Source organism: Myripristis murdjan, chromosome 8 (assembly GCF_902150065.1).
Source record: "Myripristis murdjan chromosome 8, fMyrMur1.1, whole genome shotgun sequence".
NCBI classification, from domain to species: Eukaryota; Metazoa; Chordata; class Actinopteri; order Holocentriformes; family Holocentridae; genus Myripristis; species Myripristis murdjan.
Window position 1 is genome coordinate 2,710,482 of NC_043987.1, and position 17,328 is coordinate 2,727,809.

The window sequence follows — 17,328 nt, forward strand, 5'->3', positions numbered from 1 at the left end:
CCAAATTTTGTTATTGCCTTCCCCCCATGTTTTTTTTTTTTTTTTTTTAATAATTTGATTTAAACAACTTAAAAACTAAAAAAAAAAAAAATTGCTTTGTGGAGTACTTTCCTGGCATTTTGAGAATTTGTCTTCCACACATGAAAGGTCAGGGTATTTGAAGTCAGGGAATATCTGTGTTTCAAGTGTGTCACTTTCCAAGGAATATAGCAGAATTTCCCAATTTGTTTCTTATTACTTTCCATGGCTTTCAGTCCTACTTGTTGATTAGAAACACGCTAACAAACCAGGGGGCAAGAACAGTTTTAGGTCCCAGGATGTACTCAGACTCAGATACAGTTTGCAAAGCCATGAGGACGTCATGGAATTTGACATCATGGCTGTAGTTGTTAGAAAAGAGGCCAATGTCTGAAACATAAAGCTGCAGAAAAGAATGTCACAAATAATGAGTTATAAAGTCACAATTATGAGGAAAAATGCAACCATCTGCTATTTTTATCTATTTATTTACCTATTTATTTTATTTATGGGATGGAAATTGTCTTCCGTTATTGTGAATGCAGAAAGAAATATTATGAAGAGGTAACATACTGATAAATAAGAAGCCCAACTGTAAGATACTTTGTTTCATTACAAGGTGGGAAATTAAGTTTTTGGTCCACCAGCCACAGTGGCACAGTGTATAACTTCTGCGCACTTCGTTTACATATTTTACCAAATGACCAATACCAATTAATCCTCAAGGAACATATAATAAATAACTCAGTAAGCAAAAGCTACGCATTCCCACCTTAATGTTTAAGAAAAAAGATTGTGATATACCGTATGTGATATTTGTTTGTACATTTGAACGGTTGTTGAGGTGGCAAGTATGAAAAAGATTCACATTTATTTGCCAGCTGGCTTCTAGTTTGCTTATAGTATTCCTTGTAGTGCTTTTTGTACAACCTAATGCTTCTTTGCCGTGTCTAGTAATAACTTGCATTGAAAGTTTTCCAAAATGAATATACAGTTTTGACCTATAGAATCATCTTTGCATGATCTTCTTTCCTAAGATTTTCATATGAAGTAGGCTATTAAGTGTGTTAGTATTGTAGGGTTGAGCCAGGGTCCAACCTATTATGCATTTTTAGATATATTTCTGCACTGACCGATTGCCAATAACAGATATTTTGTGCCAGTATTGTGTATAAATATTACATATTTACATATTCATTCAGTGTTTCCACCAGAATTGTTTTGCCAGATTACCAGATCTAATGAAATTAGGAAGGCACACACACACTACTGCCACTTGTAATATTTCTAGAATATTCCAATTGTAACTTGGTCACAAACAAATGAGAAAATTCTCCTGTACAGAACAGTAGTTATTACTCAGAGCACAAAAAGGGTTTAATTGTGCTGGGACTGAGAGGTGATGTGGAATTTGACAGGGGTGACTGCCCCCAAGTGCTCTAGATAGATAGATTCTCTATTGTCCTTTAACAGGGAAATTTGTTGCCAGCAGTCTGCACAGTGCCTCACATAGACACAGCTGCATTGATACAATAAACACCACCACATGACAGCATGAAAAACATCCATACAGAAAACATCCACATGTGTGCACACAAACGTATTCAGGTAGCACCTGCACCCTGTAGTTACAGCGGTGTTTAGGAGGAAAAACCTTGGAGACAGGAAGAAAGAAGAAATGACATGCAGCAAAAGGGCCCTGATTGGACCTAACTGTACTGATTGGGCCATTGTGATGCATCCTCAAGTTGGCAAAATAAAATGAAATAAATGATTCCAGTCATGATATCTAATCCCTCGGTCCTAGTTCTATAACTTCTCTTTTCATCACTATGGTTTTTTGCAAGCACTTGTCTACATTTAGGCACTGTTTGTTGCCCTACTCAAACTGAGAAATGTGATAGTGGACTCATTACTGTAGTGCTAGCCTACACTTAAAGTTTCATGATAATGTGCCAGGTCAGTCTGTGTAAGAGGTGAAGATGGCTCATTAAGTAGTAAGCTTCTAACAAGAGTTTACTTGACAGTGGTTATTACCTGTTTGACACCAGGGTATTTGCAGGTGTTTGATGTGAAATGGACGAAGAGGAGCAGTATTAAGCGTCAGCGCAGCATGTCAACATCTCCATTAAAGCCTTAGTGATGATGTGGCAGTGAGCCTTGGGATGCTGAGGATTGACTGTGTATGTGTGTGTGTGATAACATTTAACAGACAGGATGCAGACTTAAGCAGGGGCTGTTCCAGCAGCAAAAGCCATGTTTTGAATGAGCCCATTTTGATTTATTTATCCGGACTTAGACACACTCTTGCACCCAAGCTGTTTCCATGATCAAAGCCTTGATGTTATGGTATTTCCTATACCGGCTCTGCTTATGGCTGCCAGAGCCTTAGCCATAGGCTTCTGATGTGTAACTGTGTCTGAGGTTATTTCAAGTCAAGGAGACGTTTAACTTTGTGTCAGGCATGGATAATGAAAAGGCAGAAATAAGCCTTGGCACCAATGATGAACAAAGGGAGGCTGAGTGGCATCATCAGCACTACTGGATGTGCCTAAGGAAACATACTGTATGAGTACAGTATCTTCTTTTAAGATACAACCCAAAACTGAATATTTCATTTAAGGGATGGCTTGGTATGTCAATAAATCAAGTGTATTTGTCACTCATAATCATATAAGGCTCAAGAGCACTGGATTGTCAATGAGATTACAGATGAAGCCCCACTCCTCACTCCTGTCATAATATAAACATATATTACTATTACTATATTTCTATTCTATTTAAACTCTCAAAGAGCGGATGTAATCTTTGATCTTGTTCAAAGCACTTCATCACTTCTGAGTTGAGTGCCACTGGGTGGTAGTCATTCAGGAAGGCTAGTCCTGTGTTTTTGGTCAGGTCACTTCCATAGTGCAGCAAAACAGGTCTCAAAATAACACTTTTAGGTCATAAATGAACATGAACGAAGCGGATTATGGAAAAAAATCCATCAAGAGCATGAAAAAGCATTTTCCTCTGATGGAACAAGATTGCAGAGTCTGTCCATTAAATCTCATATCAGCATCAACTTACATTTTCAATGTAATCAAACAATAGTAAACAAATCAACTGATCTACACACAATGCAGAGGGCCCTTGAGATATAGCAGCTCTTTGAAATAAAATCAGAGAAATACTCAACTCTTCCATCCTTAACCTCTTGCTGATCCTTCAGCAGTGAGTCTTTCATTATATTGCAGAACACTTTAGTTTATTATCCTGCCATTAGGCTATTTTACAGTCTGTCTTTATGGCACAAGTGCTCTAATTTAGCCATAGCAGCATTTTTATGGTTGATTTTTGTGTTCTTAAAGGGAGTAACAGTATCAAGAACACTGAGTGTTTAATTACAAGTGCTATTAAGATGATCAACAAACTGTGTGTCCATTCAATTCTGAGGAATGTGTGTGTGTGTGTGTGTGTGTACGTGTGTGTGTTTGTGTGTGTGAGTGTGTGCGTGTGTGTTTGTGTGTGTGAGTGTGTGTGGGTGATGGCTCACTGTTGCAGGATGTGTGAATGTTGAAATGACAGGCCAATAGAATGAGAGACAAATAAAGACAGGGAGGAGAGAGAAAGAGAATGACAGGCTGTCCTTAGCTGTTCTTTTTACCATCCATCCTCTTATCATCCACTCCTTCACTTCTTCTCTCCCTGTCTTTATCACCTCTCATCTCTCCTCCCTCTCTCTTTCCTGCACCCCCTCACCAGCCTCTTCTTTATCTCCTTCTGCCTTTCCACTGTCTATTTCTACTCTTTCTCTGTTGCTCCCTCTGCTCCTCCTCCTCCTCCTCTCCTCCCACTCTTTAAGAGCTATACAGAAATGAAAGCATGTTTTTTTCACTCATTTAACTCATAGACGTTTGGCAAAATAACACAGTGCTGAAACAACTTTTAATCTGAAGAGCATCTCTCTCATCTTCAGCCTTTAAATCTTTGTAGATAGATTATGTATATCTTCTGCTTATAACTCCATCATACAACCTGAGGGTTCATCCCAAAATGCTGGCAGTGAGATTGAATGTTTATACTGTGATCACATTACAGCTGGTAGCCAGACCTGTAGAAAATATTTTGTACAATTTGTCTACAACACAGAAACAAGATCCTCAAAGGAATCCTGTTTCTGGTATAAAGCGATAATACGCTGTAGCTCTAGCTGGGATGTTGTGTATTGAGCTTTGAAGGGACCAGAGTCCACATATTGAATTTTTAATGATTCTTACGTAACCAAGGAGAGATTTTCAGCCGGCTTCATCTGATCCATTATACGCTGTAGGATGCAGCCCACTTACTGAGGCTTTAAAGCTAATTTCGACTGCATCGCTTCACCTTGGCTCTGACCCCAAGGTCACATCTCAGGCCTCAGCTAACATGTTAATGAAATATTCCCCATAGTCTTCCATAACGCTTTGGTGATTGTCTCGCATTTCCTTGAAAATCCATAAAAGGAAAGACTTTTCAACTGATAAATATATATATGCCTGTGTGAATCTTTTGGATGATTCATTGCAGCTACACAGCAGGTCAGTCCCAACTGAATATGTCCCACCCACTATCATGTAGTCCACCCAATGAGAGTTTCGGCTGGGATTATATATTTGAATGCACCAGCACTCTTCTTTTCTTTTATTTTCAGTAGTAGCCTCTTACAGTTTCATGTAGGGGTGTGAACCTTTGGCGTAACAATGATTTGATTCTCTAGTGGGTGATTGAATTCAACTGTATAAACCACTATTGCATTATTCAATTTGACTGAGCAATCCATTAACCTTACCTTTACCTTACCATTAAACATGTGCAATGATTTAAAAAAAAAAAAAAAAAAGTTCTAAGAAAAATTGAACGGCACAATTATGGATAGACAGATGTATAGGCTAGATTTGTGGTGTCTCCATTTTATAGATGCTACACACTGCACAATTTTTGTGTAGGTCACCATTGGCATGATTCATTCTATCAATTTCAGATCCATTCTAATCAGTGGTATTTAAAATGGACTCATTGAGACAATAAATGAATCATTACGTCCCTAGTTTCCTGGTGATGGTGAAAAATGTTAGCAAGCAGAGCAATTGGAATTACTGAATATATGCTGCAAATGGTAATCTGTAATGTATTCAGTTGCGTTACCCAAAGTCAGTAACTTAATCTAAATACTTACTTTTAGAATACTGTGTTTTTAACAAAGTCACAAAGTGGTTGAATAAACAGTTTTCTACATCTGTACTTTTGAAATTGTTTTACATTAATTTCCAGATTACCTGCACTTGTTATCACAATCATATTTTTTGGCTACAACGACTACGACAACCTTTATTCAACTTAAATCTGTTTAAATGTTTGTTTAATGTCAGTGGATTTTTTTTAAAATGTGAGGAAGGAACTTAAACAAGTGTTACATGTTTACCTGGTCCCTTGGCAGTGTTGCTGGCATTCGTCCACCTGATTTCAGCCCTTGAAACTTGAGTCTGTCTTAGGATAGTGAGCCCAATAAAAATATTTAAAAGCTTTTCATTGGTGGCTGACACAGTTTGCACCACAGTTTCATTTTTCTTGCTTGACATTAAAATGTTTGCAGTACTTCCAGGCTGTAAAAGCATTCCCCTTCATTGCATTGTGCATCTGTTTGCTGCACCGCCAAGAGCCACTATGCGGATGTGATGGTACGATCTTGATGGATGTTCCAAATGATTAAACACTGATGAAAATATAAAATAAAACAATGAAATTCTCAGTAATCGCCATAGTAATCTGAAGAGCTCTAAAAAGTAACTATAATCTGATTACTCTGTTTTGAACTGTAAGTGATTAGTTACTCATGTTTTGTATGTTAAATACATAACACCATATTCAGTTTCTGTTACCCTAGTTTGGTCTGATAGCTGCAGCAAGAACAGTGTAACGCTCTTTAAACCCTTTCAGTGTTGGCTCTCTGTGCTATAGACCAGACTCACGCTGTGCTTTGTTTTTGAACAGGCCTTACTCACAGCCTGACACGGCCCACAGTGACAACTCCCATTCAGTCTCTCACAAAAAGAATTGACAGCCATGACTGACAGTGCCTGTTCCAGCTGCAGTTCACTTACATGGGAGACTGATAACAGGGTTTCTAGACCACAGAGGCCTCAAGAAACCAGTCAAACCAAAACTGACAAGATTTTGTGGCTTCATTCAATTGAAAAGTGGCCATTTTCACACCCAGCAAATTACAAAAAAAATCTAAACAAATGGTCTATTTACTCTCTAAACAACTTCAGAAAGTAAGTTATATATATATGCATCCCACCCAATCCTTTAGATTTTGTCACCATGCTAACTCATTCATAAAAGTGCAGTTGTTATCAGAGTTATCTTTTTCAATACTCTCACCCCTTCTGATCATTTGGCTATTATGAGAGTGATTTATAAAGGCACACCATAGCTCCAAAATACCACCTGCTCTGGTTAGTTTGTATTGTGACTGTGTTCCAGGGTGTTAATTATCATGGGAAACATGTCAGAATGTTGACTCAATATGACTTGCTGGTTTTGCAATCATTAATTACTGCTCTGACTGCGTTTGTGAAAGCCAGCTCCCATCTGATCGGATTCTGTTATTCATGGCCAACATCACAATTGCTGATGAGCTGTTTTCCCACCACCTTTTGTCTCAAAATTCTGTGTTGATTCTGTCTGCCACTTTCCTCCAGCATTAAACTGCATTTCATCTGATTTTGATCGTCAACGCAGAATTGAAAAATTTATTTGAAGGATGCAAAACAAGCCATCTTTTCAGCCCCCTGGTCTCCAAAATGGCAGAATTATTTTCCAGCAATAGTAAATAAATAGTGCCCCCATTTTTTTTTTCTCTTGTCGGGGAAGGAATTAATAGACCACTGTGTCACTTGCATAGACCAACAAAAAAACTATCACTTTAATGTCACAGTTTATATTGGTGGTGGTACCTTCCTTGCTGCAATGTCATACTACTGTTAAATGAATAACCCTGAATATTGTCTTTGTTTCCAAAATCACGTGAACCCTTTCATGTATGTTATGCTTGCTAGTTTCACATGGATAACAGTTCTTCAACTAGTAAACACGTCTACTTGCGCAGCAAAATATGATTTAATAGATTAAAGGGATCCAGTCAGTGCATGACGTCAGTTAGGCTCATGAAATGGCAGTGAGTAACAGCAACTGTTAGCTCGTTAGACCCCAAGACTCATCGCTGTTTTAGCTCCAACAAGTGGGATATTTTCATTTTGGTGGACAGATGGTTGTTCCTCCCAGGGTCTAGACATTATTGTTATTCTGCAAGCGGAGCTAAAGATCACCTGCTGTGTTCCTGAAGAAAATGCAGCCACTAAAACTCAGTGTTATTATTGTTAGTGGCTTTTACGAACTCTGAAATCTTGGTGAATGACAAAGATAGCGCTCAAGAATTTAATAATTAAGAAAATGAATATTTTAATTGGGTATTCTGGCTAAGGCAGTCTTCCACAGCTGCTTTTAGGATGCATGACAGCCTTCTCTTATGGTGGATGAAATTCCCATCTGAAGACAGCAGGAGTGGCATGTTCTTATATCTGTAGCCTCTAATTTGAGAGACGTGGTATGCAATTATGCACACATTATCCATTGTGGATACATAGATTAAATCTTGTGCAACTGGCATCGTGCTCTAGCAAAAGTATACAAAAGTCCTTGCTTTTGTATACAATAACTTTGCAGGATTGTCAGTTTATACAGATTATTGCTTTACTCACATTTGAAAATGGTGGCACCATTGCACTTAAATGTAGTTATGACTATCTGAATGCAGTCTTTTCAATCAAGCAAAATTGTTTAAGGAGAACAAATTAGCTGGCAAGCAACAACATAATGGAAAGACGTTTTATTGTATGGCAGAGTTTATTGTAATTGCACTGTTTTTGTGTGAAATGGCAGTATGACTCAGTGATGAGTGCACTGCTTTTAAACGGGAAGAGACAGGCTGATTCGATTGGCCTTTGTTGAAGTCTGTCCAAACTCCATCAGCTAATAATGTATCAGCAGATGTCAGGAAACAGAGCCCTTTGAGTTTTGATATTGAGTTGATCCACTGAATTTCTCTGTCATTATTTTTTTTCATTCAATCTTCATTTAAACCTTGAGGATAAAAGAGGGCATGCCCTCAATTTTCAATGATGTCGCGAGTACAATTAAAAACAGAATAAATACATATAAAAAATAGTTGAGGAGGAAATAAACAGCACAACACAGTTCTCACTGTGTTGCCTTGTCATGATGCCAAATATTAACTCTGACACTGATATTACAGTTAGTATCACAATACTTGCTTTCATACCAGCATTATACCATAGCAAAAAACAAAAAAGCAAATTACAGTGTTATATTAGGGAAAAGCATAAGTCACTCTTTCAGTGATTAAGTAGAAGATACCAGCATAAAATACCAATAAATTCCATTTAAAATGTGCATCTCTTTCAAGAATTAGGCCTGTACATTTTTAAAAATCAGTTATTTCTAGAAATTTGGCATCGACTTGGTATGGGTAGTACCTGTTGGAGTGACATCCCTAATTCTGACATGTCTATGATTTCCATTCCCCCTGATGCAGTCAATGTGGTCCTGTGGTGTTAAATGAATAAAGTTAATTTAACATGTTGGTTTTGACTGGCTGTTGCTTGGACTACATCTGACAGTAACACAGTAGAAATGTAATGATGTCCAAATTCACGGGCCACTTCGTGCAAAGCTCATATTTCTAGACTGCTTATGTCAAAGTTGCTCAACATCACTGTCCCCGTCCAAGGTGTCCTCTGAATGTGGCCCAGATATGCAGCCATCCTGTAGCAGACTCTGGAGGACACGACTGCTGTATGCTTTGCTGTATCTGAGAGTAAAGTAGTGATTTATAATGAGGATTAAATGTTTTGAAATTTCAGTTATATTCATATTTTCTTGTGGAGCAGAGTTTAACAAATAGTACCAGCTGTTTCATCTTATGAGGCTGTGTTTAGGGAAACTCCAGATGATGCGAGGGGAATCCTCCGTCGACCCAGTACGCAACAGTTATCAAGCTGGAAGGTGTAGCCTTCGGTCATTTGAACACCACACCTTATACCACATTCTTTGAAGGAGGTGGCCCTTGAATTGGGACACAGCTTGTGGCTCCATTGCAGATTTTATAGCCACAAACCATTTGACGTGGTGCAGTCAGAAGGATACAGCCTTCTACACTTGAACACCAGACCTCACTGACCTCCCATCATCTGCCCTCTCCAGCTCCCACCCGTAATCTGTCAGCGCTAACTCACAGTTCAATTATGCAAACTATATTAACCTAGTGTTACTGTGATGTGAGCAAATGTCTCAACCCACACAAAAAGACAAAAATATACTCATTTTAAATATAGCACCTTTGAGGTCCAGTAAGCTTTTTGGAGAGCAGTCAGCAATGAAAGAACCGATGTCGGCACTGTTTTTTTTCTTTTGCCCATGTTTTGTTCGTCAACACCTGTCATGGCTTTACAGATGCTGGTTATCTCAGCTTCAGGCTAGGTGCTGTTTCCAGGTTAACAGCTCATTAAAGGGATAGTTCACCCATTTTGGAACAACTGATATTCACTTAGTCCCTGGCTGTTGTTACTGAGTGCTGCATACTGACTGGATGCTTCAAATGCTAACTGTTAGCCTCCTTTCACTGAAGTGGACTTTGCCCCGGCTAACATTCTTAAGAATAACTACCAGGGCCGGCCCTTCCTATGTTGGCGCCCTAGGCGAAATTACTCTCTTGCGCCCCTCCACCGCTAAGATCACTTTTTCATCTAGCGCCATCATCATGTCACATCAGGCTATTTGGGCTTGTTAATGTTGAATTGGATATTTCCATTAATGGTGCAATTGTTAAAATAGTGTTCAATTATGTTTGGACTCCTCTTTGCAGGGACGGTGGCGTGCGTTTCGCAACAGGTGCGTTTTTGCGCAGACGTATGCCTAACGTCGGTTGTAACAATAACAATAATAATAAAAGTATACTGTTAACTTACCATACATCGGTCATCGGTAGGCTACATCTGTCACACTGTGTCCGCTTTGGGTGGAGATAAAAGGCAGGTGGATCAGGAGGCAGCAGGGAGAGGTAGGCTATTTCTCCAGGGAGGCCACCGGACACAGTGGGTTACCCGGCTGCTCATATATGAATCCCCTCAGGCTTTCTATGTTTTTTTCGGCAGCATCTTTGTGATTTTTTGTGCATTCAGCGTGACATATTTTGGGCCATTTTCGTCTTGGCGTATGCTGAAAGAGTCGGGCTTTACGGTTTCCCTCATTCGCCCTGCATCCCATATGAAGCTGCACGTCAAACCAGACTTTACAGTCAAGCCCCCAAGGTGTGTCTGAGCTTCGTGCCTGAAAGTGCTTCATCTTCTGGCAGTCTGCCTCGGTTATGGCTTGGTGGTGGGAAGATTTGTCACGTCCTTCTCGGCGGAGTTTCTTTACCACACCGGCGAAAACATTGTTGCTGGTGGTGAATTCAGCGTCTTTTAACAGACACCAAGCAGCTCCTCCAACCACTCATCCAGGCTCAGGGCACCCAGCAAATCAAAATTCACCACAAAGTCTGACATTTTGTTTACAAAAGTCTTGAAACAAATGTGACCTAACGAGTAAGCTGAGTGCAGAGTAGTTGGTTGCTAGGCAACGCATTTCCGTTTACACTGGCACAGGGATATTTTGTGCTGCGGTCTGCCAGCGGGTTACACTGATTTTACAACGGCATGGAACGCGGCTCAGCCAATCACATTTAAGGATGGGAAGCACCCGTCTTATAAACAACGGATAAAACGCACACACAGCATAAAAAGGTCCAAGTTATTTTGGTTACAGCTTATTCAGAATAATAAATCTATCATAGGCTATTAAGTGCAGCAGAAATGATCCCAGTTATTTTTGTTACTGTGGCTTGGCTTGCTGACATGACTGAAGGGATGAAGGAGGAGGAGGAGGACTGGCGTTGCTTTGGGAGCGGGGCCGGATGGCTGAGCTCACCGGTAAACTAGAACTCGCACTCGTAACATTTAAATCAAGTGGTGGAATGGCCGCAGGAGTTTCCTCCTGCTCAACACGGAGTCGTTTGGTGAAAAAGCCAAGTAAACTGCTCTGTTTCGCCATAATAAACTCCGTCTCCGTCTCTCTTTTCTCTCTTACCTGTACATATTTCTTTCTTCCTGAGTCGGGGAGGGACCGTTTGCATGCAAACTAACTCATTCATTTGATTGGGTCACATGCTGATGACGCAGCCTGGGTGCGGGCACTCACGTATGATAGAAAGCTGCTGATTGACTGAGAAGCTAGTTTCACATGAGCTCTGCTAAGGCTGGCATGGCCGGCTGGATGATTGTTCTGATTGGGTGGGCCTGGCTCAAAATGGCGCCGCCTATGCGGTAGAACAACCGGTGCCAGCGTCCCTCTGGCCGCTAGCGGCGCCCCTCCAGCAGATGGCGCCCTTAGCATTTGCCTATACTGCCTATGCCACGGGCCGGCCCTGATAACTACCATAACCCACTCGAGGAAGGTTTAACAATACTTTACAGTTGTTGCTTTCTTAAACTAACACATGCTACCATATATGACTACTGAGTGCTCAAATTACTGTTAAAAATTGAATTGTATTTTTCTGTTATTAACATCCTGAAAGATCCAAAGGTGCTGTAGCTGCCACAGAGATGGAAGTAGATTCCTTTGTTTGCAATCATTTGTTTTCTTCATTAAAGTGGCTAACTTCTCGGCTATAGCTTCTTCTTTTCTTCCACTCCCCTCTATCGCATGTTTCACATCCCTTTCTGGTATCTTCCAGCCACCGTTGTAAGAGTAGACAGCACAAAACAATAGTTCTACCATTAATATATTAATTTTGCACCATTTCAGGCTGTAAAAATTCTGTGACACATTATCAAACTCCTTCTTTATTTAACAATTTAACAAAAGTGCACTCAGTAGTCATATGTTTAAGTTTTGGAAAACAACACTTTCCAAGTTATGTTAATCCTAAATCCAATCCTTAAGTCCCCCTCAATGGCAGGAGGCTAACAGTTAGCATTTGGAGCATCCAGCCAGTATCCAGCACTCAGTAACAATGAGAGGAACATAGGGGGTAAGTAGGATGAAATCACATTTTTCAAAATGGCTGAACTATCCCTTGTAAGGGGACATGGCCAAGAACCCTGTAGGATCTTTAATGTCTTTATTTATTTTTTATTTCAAGGTGCTTTTTCAAGGTTTTGCCCCCTCTGCTGTCTGTTCATGCCATTGCCTGTAATTATGAACTATGAATTTGCTTGGTTCACATAGCTGCCATGCGATGCTAATGCTTTTTGAATGCTACATGTGCATTACACCTGAGAAAGATAAAACTAAACCAAGACAACTTCCTGTTTTATTGCCTTTCCTCATCCATAATTTTCTAAGCTGAGGTAGCGTTTCTTGCTTACATAAGTAGTTTAGACATTTCCATGTGTAGACAGAGTGCTCAAAGTGCTGCCATTACAGAGGGCTGTACTAATACTGATACCTAGTTCCCCCAGTTTAATTAAGTTTCTCTGTCTCTCTCCTTGTGTCTTGTAGGTGAAGAAATTGACCAGGTACCTGGATCCAAACGCTCATGGAAAGATCAACTTCAAAGATTTTTGTCACGGCGTGTTCGCTATCAAAGGTAAGAAATGTCATTGTGAATGAAAAAAGATGGAAAGAAGCATTGGAAGATTTGTTAAATAATAGAATTAGGAGGCTAACAGTTAGCATTTGGAGCATCCTGCCAGGGAAGAGTGTATACCTTTAAGGCTTGAGTAACCTAATCACAGTTATGATGGCAGTTACACACGGCTGTCATATTAAGTTGAAAGTCAAGTCACAGCTCTGACTTTTATATGTGAGCAACATGAGGCAACACACACACTGCCATTGGTGCCCTCAGGAGCATTACCTACTAATTTCTAATCTTGCTCTAAGTCTCAGTTATAAAAACGCACTCATGAGACAGCTGCCACTGCTTAGCACGGCACAGCCCACTGAACAGCAGTTCAGAAACCAAACTGCACCAGAAATCACTTAACTCCCCACTCCTGCCGCCATAACTATGCCATTATGTGCTACATAAACTCTCATCTTTGTCATGGGATAGATTCTAATCCAAATTCATTTTTTAATTTATGTATCAGCTGGTACATCAGTTATATCATCATCAGTTTTTTTAAATTTTATTTTATTTAAACCTTTATTTTACCAGGCAAAAATTGCTTGAGTTAAAAAATCTCTTTTACGAGCAAGGCCTGGCCAAGAAGGCAGCAAGCAGGATACATATACACACAAGGACGGGACAGACATGGGAGGGAGTGACATGAGGGGAAGAAAAAAAAAAGACAGAAAAAAAAAGACATACGCACTGCTCTTGTTGCGGCACATCATCGTCAGCGTGGCCAGAAACCAAATCAGTATCTGTTACTGGAAGTCCAGTGACAACATGTGTTCCATGTCTTAAATTCAAGGCTACTTATACAATTTGTCGTAGTTTATCAAAAAAAAACAAAAAAAACAAAAACAAAACATGGTTAAATATCAAGCAAAATACAAACGGAAGTCATTTATTTCCAAACTGGTCCTTGCATCATACTCCTTTTGGCTCTATCATATTACTAGAAGATGAGAAGACATTCCTAACACTACCTTGACATTGGCTTTGTCCCAATATCTACACTTGTCTTTGTACCTAGTCCGGTGGCCACTTGAGTTATGTATGTCCGGCAGCTGGCCAGAGTGTGTAAGTAGGTGTGAAGTTGGAGCACACTTGGCAACGCTTGGAAGATGTTTCCAGCTGCGGCAGCTGTTCCTGTTGTTTTATGATACATGAATATAGGACACATTTTCTAAATGAAAATGTAAATTAAAAGGCCATTTAGTGATCCAGATGTTAAAACAACATTAATAAAGACATAAATAAATAAGAAAATCATTAGGTCATACTAGGTAAATACAACAGAGGCTAAAGTAGCCTAATATAATTTTTTATTTATGTTTTGCATATCATCTTAGTTGTTGATTCTTCCCTTGGATGTACAAGTTATTCAAATTTGGAATTGTGGGGTACACTCAGACCAGTAACAGGGTAACGATTCATAAAGTGGCTTAAGTGCATCTTCACTTGGGCATTTTCAGAAATGGGGATAGTCCTCCACACCACTAGGTGGCACATGAATTCACACTCAAGACTGCAAGACCAGGTATTCGGACTAGGGCTAGGCCAGTTGTTCTCAACCTTTTTGGTATCAAGGCCCCCAAATTGCTAAACGTAATTGTTGAGATATAGTCTCAGGGATCCCCATCTGATACAGATATAGCTATTCCATAACTCTGCACTGTTAGTTGGCAGACAAGCAGTGAAGAGAGCAGAACAGAGTAGCCATGTGCATTCTCTCATTGGGATAACTTCTAGTCAAAGAAATTATGGTATAAACAGTGGAAATTAAAATATTCCCTATATTTCTGGGGACCCACTAAAGCCCCCTCGAGGACCCTCGGTGGTCCCCAGACCCCACATTGATAACTGCTGGATTAGACAATATAGTCCAGTAATTTTAGGCCAAAATTGGGGTCAACCTAGGACAAATTGCAAGAGAAGCAAACTCAACTGATTTTGTATCCTCAGTTTGTCCTGAGTGAGGGAAAAAAAGTCCCAAGAAATCCCATTGGTGGAAAGTTTTGAAAATCACCTATTTATGACCACATATTACCAAAAAACACTGTTTTTAACACACAGGGGAAAGGGTTCAAAATTTATTTTCAGATATCACTATAAAAATTCACAAGTTGATTACACACACAAAGACAAGAAAAAAAGTCAATTACAAGTTCTTTGAATTATTCTGTTTACACATGCATATCACACATTATCTGATTTGATATGCGTTAATAAGGAATATAAGGAATAAATGCCAGAAGAGACATTTAAACAGTAAATTAAAAGGTTACTATATATATAGTAACCTTGAATTAAAAGGTTACTATATAACAGTGAATTAAAAGGTTACTATATATATAGTAACCTTTTAATCCACTGTTTAAATATCTGTCCTGGCATTTATTCCTCATATTCCTTATTAGCGCATATCAAATCAGATAATGTGTGATATGCATGTGTAAACAGAATAATTCAAAGAACTTGTAATTGACTTTTTTTCTTGTCTTTGTGTGTGTAATCAACTTGTGAATTTTTATAGAGATATCTGAAAGTAAAATTTTGAACCCTTTCCTCTGTGTGTTAAAAACAGTGTTTTTTGGTAATATGTGGTCAAAAATAGGTGATTTTCAAAACTTTCCACCAATTGGATTTCCTGGGACTTTTTTTCCCTCACTCAGGACAAACTGAGGATACAAAATCAGTTGAGTTTGCTTCTCTTGCAATTTGTCCTAGGTTTTTTCATAAAATGACTGGACTAATATGGCCAAAATTCTAATATCACAATATCTTTGACCAAACACCTCGATATTGTAGCAATGACTGTTGGTACTTTCTTGAGATATTTACACATAAGAGAAGGTGGAGACAAACAATAATAACAATAAGTTTATTTATGGAGCACTTTTCAAAACAGGAGTTACAAAGTGCTTAACAATAAATCAAATAGCACAAGTAATAAAACCCAACATGAGATAAAAACACGATAGAATCATTTAAGAAGCAGCCAGCATCAGTTAAGAAAAGCCAAATGATAAAAGTGAGGCTTAAGAAGAGATTTGAAAGAGGACACTGAGGACACTTTGCCTGCCTGAGATCTCCAGGCAGGGAATTCCACAACCAAGGGGCCTGAACAGAAAAGGCCACTCTTGGTGACAAGCCTAGGGACCTAGGGACCAGTAGCCAATTCCTGCTGGTATAAGGCTCATAAGGGATCAACAGTTCACAGATGTAGGAAGGAGCCTGACCATTCACAGCCTTAAAAACAAGCAGTGAAATCTTAAAATCAAATCTAAAACTCACAGGTAACCAGTGAAGAGCAGCAAGGACAGCTGTAATGTGGGGGACTCTCTTAGTACAAGCTTGGCAGCAGTTTGGCGGCAGCATTTTGTACCCACTGCAATCTTTCAATGTTTCTCTTACTAATACCAGAATAAAGTTCATTACGGTAGTCATGTTTGGAAGTAGTGAAAGCATGGATGACCTTCTCTAAATCTGCGGGAGAAAGGAATGACCTAACCTTTCTGTCTTTCTCTCTGCTAGGTTGCGAAGAGATGCTGAAAACAGCTTTGGGCCCTCGCAGTCTTACCGCCAGCCGGCCATCTGTCACAGACAACGGCTACATTTACCAGGTAAAATCCACTGCAAGGCCCATTCTGTTCCTGATGCCCAGAGAGGCAATGCAGCCACGAGACATGCTGCAGTTTGAGAAATGAGACAAGGTGGTGAGCACAGACACATCCCAGTGCTCATGAACTAGTTGGTTGGCTAGCAATATTTCCATGGCCATATTTAATTGAACTCAACAAACACTTTGTCACTATCCTTGAACGCACATCACCGAATGATGACATCAAGAGGACACTTTCAACATCTTTTAATGTCTATACACTGTCTTTCTCAGTAAGACAGTAAGACTTTAAACTTTGTTTCAGCAGTTTACATTTTATTCTGTCACTCTGCATTTTCATTGTTTAGCTACAGGTGCAGCAGCAGGACCTCCAATGTCAGGGTTCCTGCACATCCTTAAAAATAAGGCCTTAATTGGCATTAAAATGTCTTAAATCTTTAAAGACATGAGAAGTAGTATTGTATGAATGTTTGTATGATTTTTTTCTTACAATTTAAAATCTCAAACTACTTGGTAACATCTATTTTTTAAATAATTTACTGAATGCCTCTTGCATTAATGTAATTTCATGGCATGGCTAAAACCGATACCCGGCAGTGTATACAAGACACTCTTTTTTGTTCAAGATGTTTTTCAAATTTGGCATGATGGCTATAAAGGCAGTGGTATTCCACATACCGTTTTCCTCAGTTTTGGTTATTGTAAAATTGGTTTTAAATGTCATTCCAAGTGGCATTAAAAAGTCTTAAATCTAATTTCCCTTATGCTGTAGGAGGCCTGAATATCTTCATTGGGGAATCTAGTTTTTGTAATGTTTTGTGCAAATGTCAGTCAGTGTTGTTGGTCACAAATACCCAGTGAGCCTTTTTCTGACTTTTATGTAAAATACAAGGTAGGAGGAGAAAGTCACAGGCCAAAGAGCTCT

At 39.3% G+C, this 17,328-nt stretch overlaps 1 protein-coding gene across 1 annotated transcript in view; it reads left to right on the forward strand.

Moving 5' to 3' along the window:
• Nucleotides 1-17,328, forward strand: part of rab11fip4a (RAB11 family interacting protein 4 (class II) a) — a 42,378-nt gene that overhangs the window by 5,120 nt on the left and 19,930 nt on the right. The window contains exons 2-3 of the mRNA XM_030058688.1: nucleotides 12,667-12,754; nucleotides 16,316-16,404. Coding sequence (XP_029914548.1) covers nucleotides 12,667-12,754; nucleotides 16,316-16,404 — 177 coding nt within the window. The remainder of the gene's footprint in view (nucleotides 1-12,666; nucleotides 12,755-16,315; nucleotides 16,405-17,328) is intronic.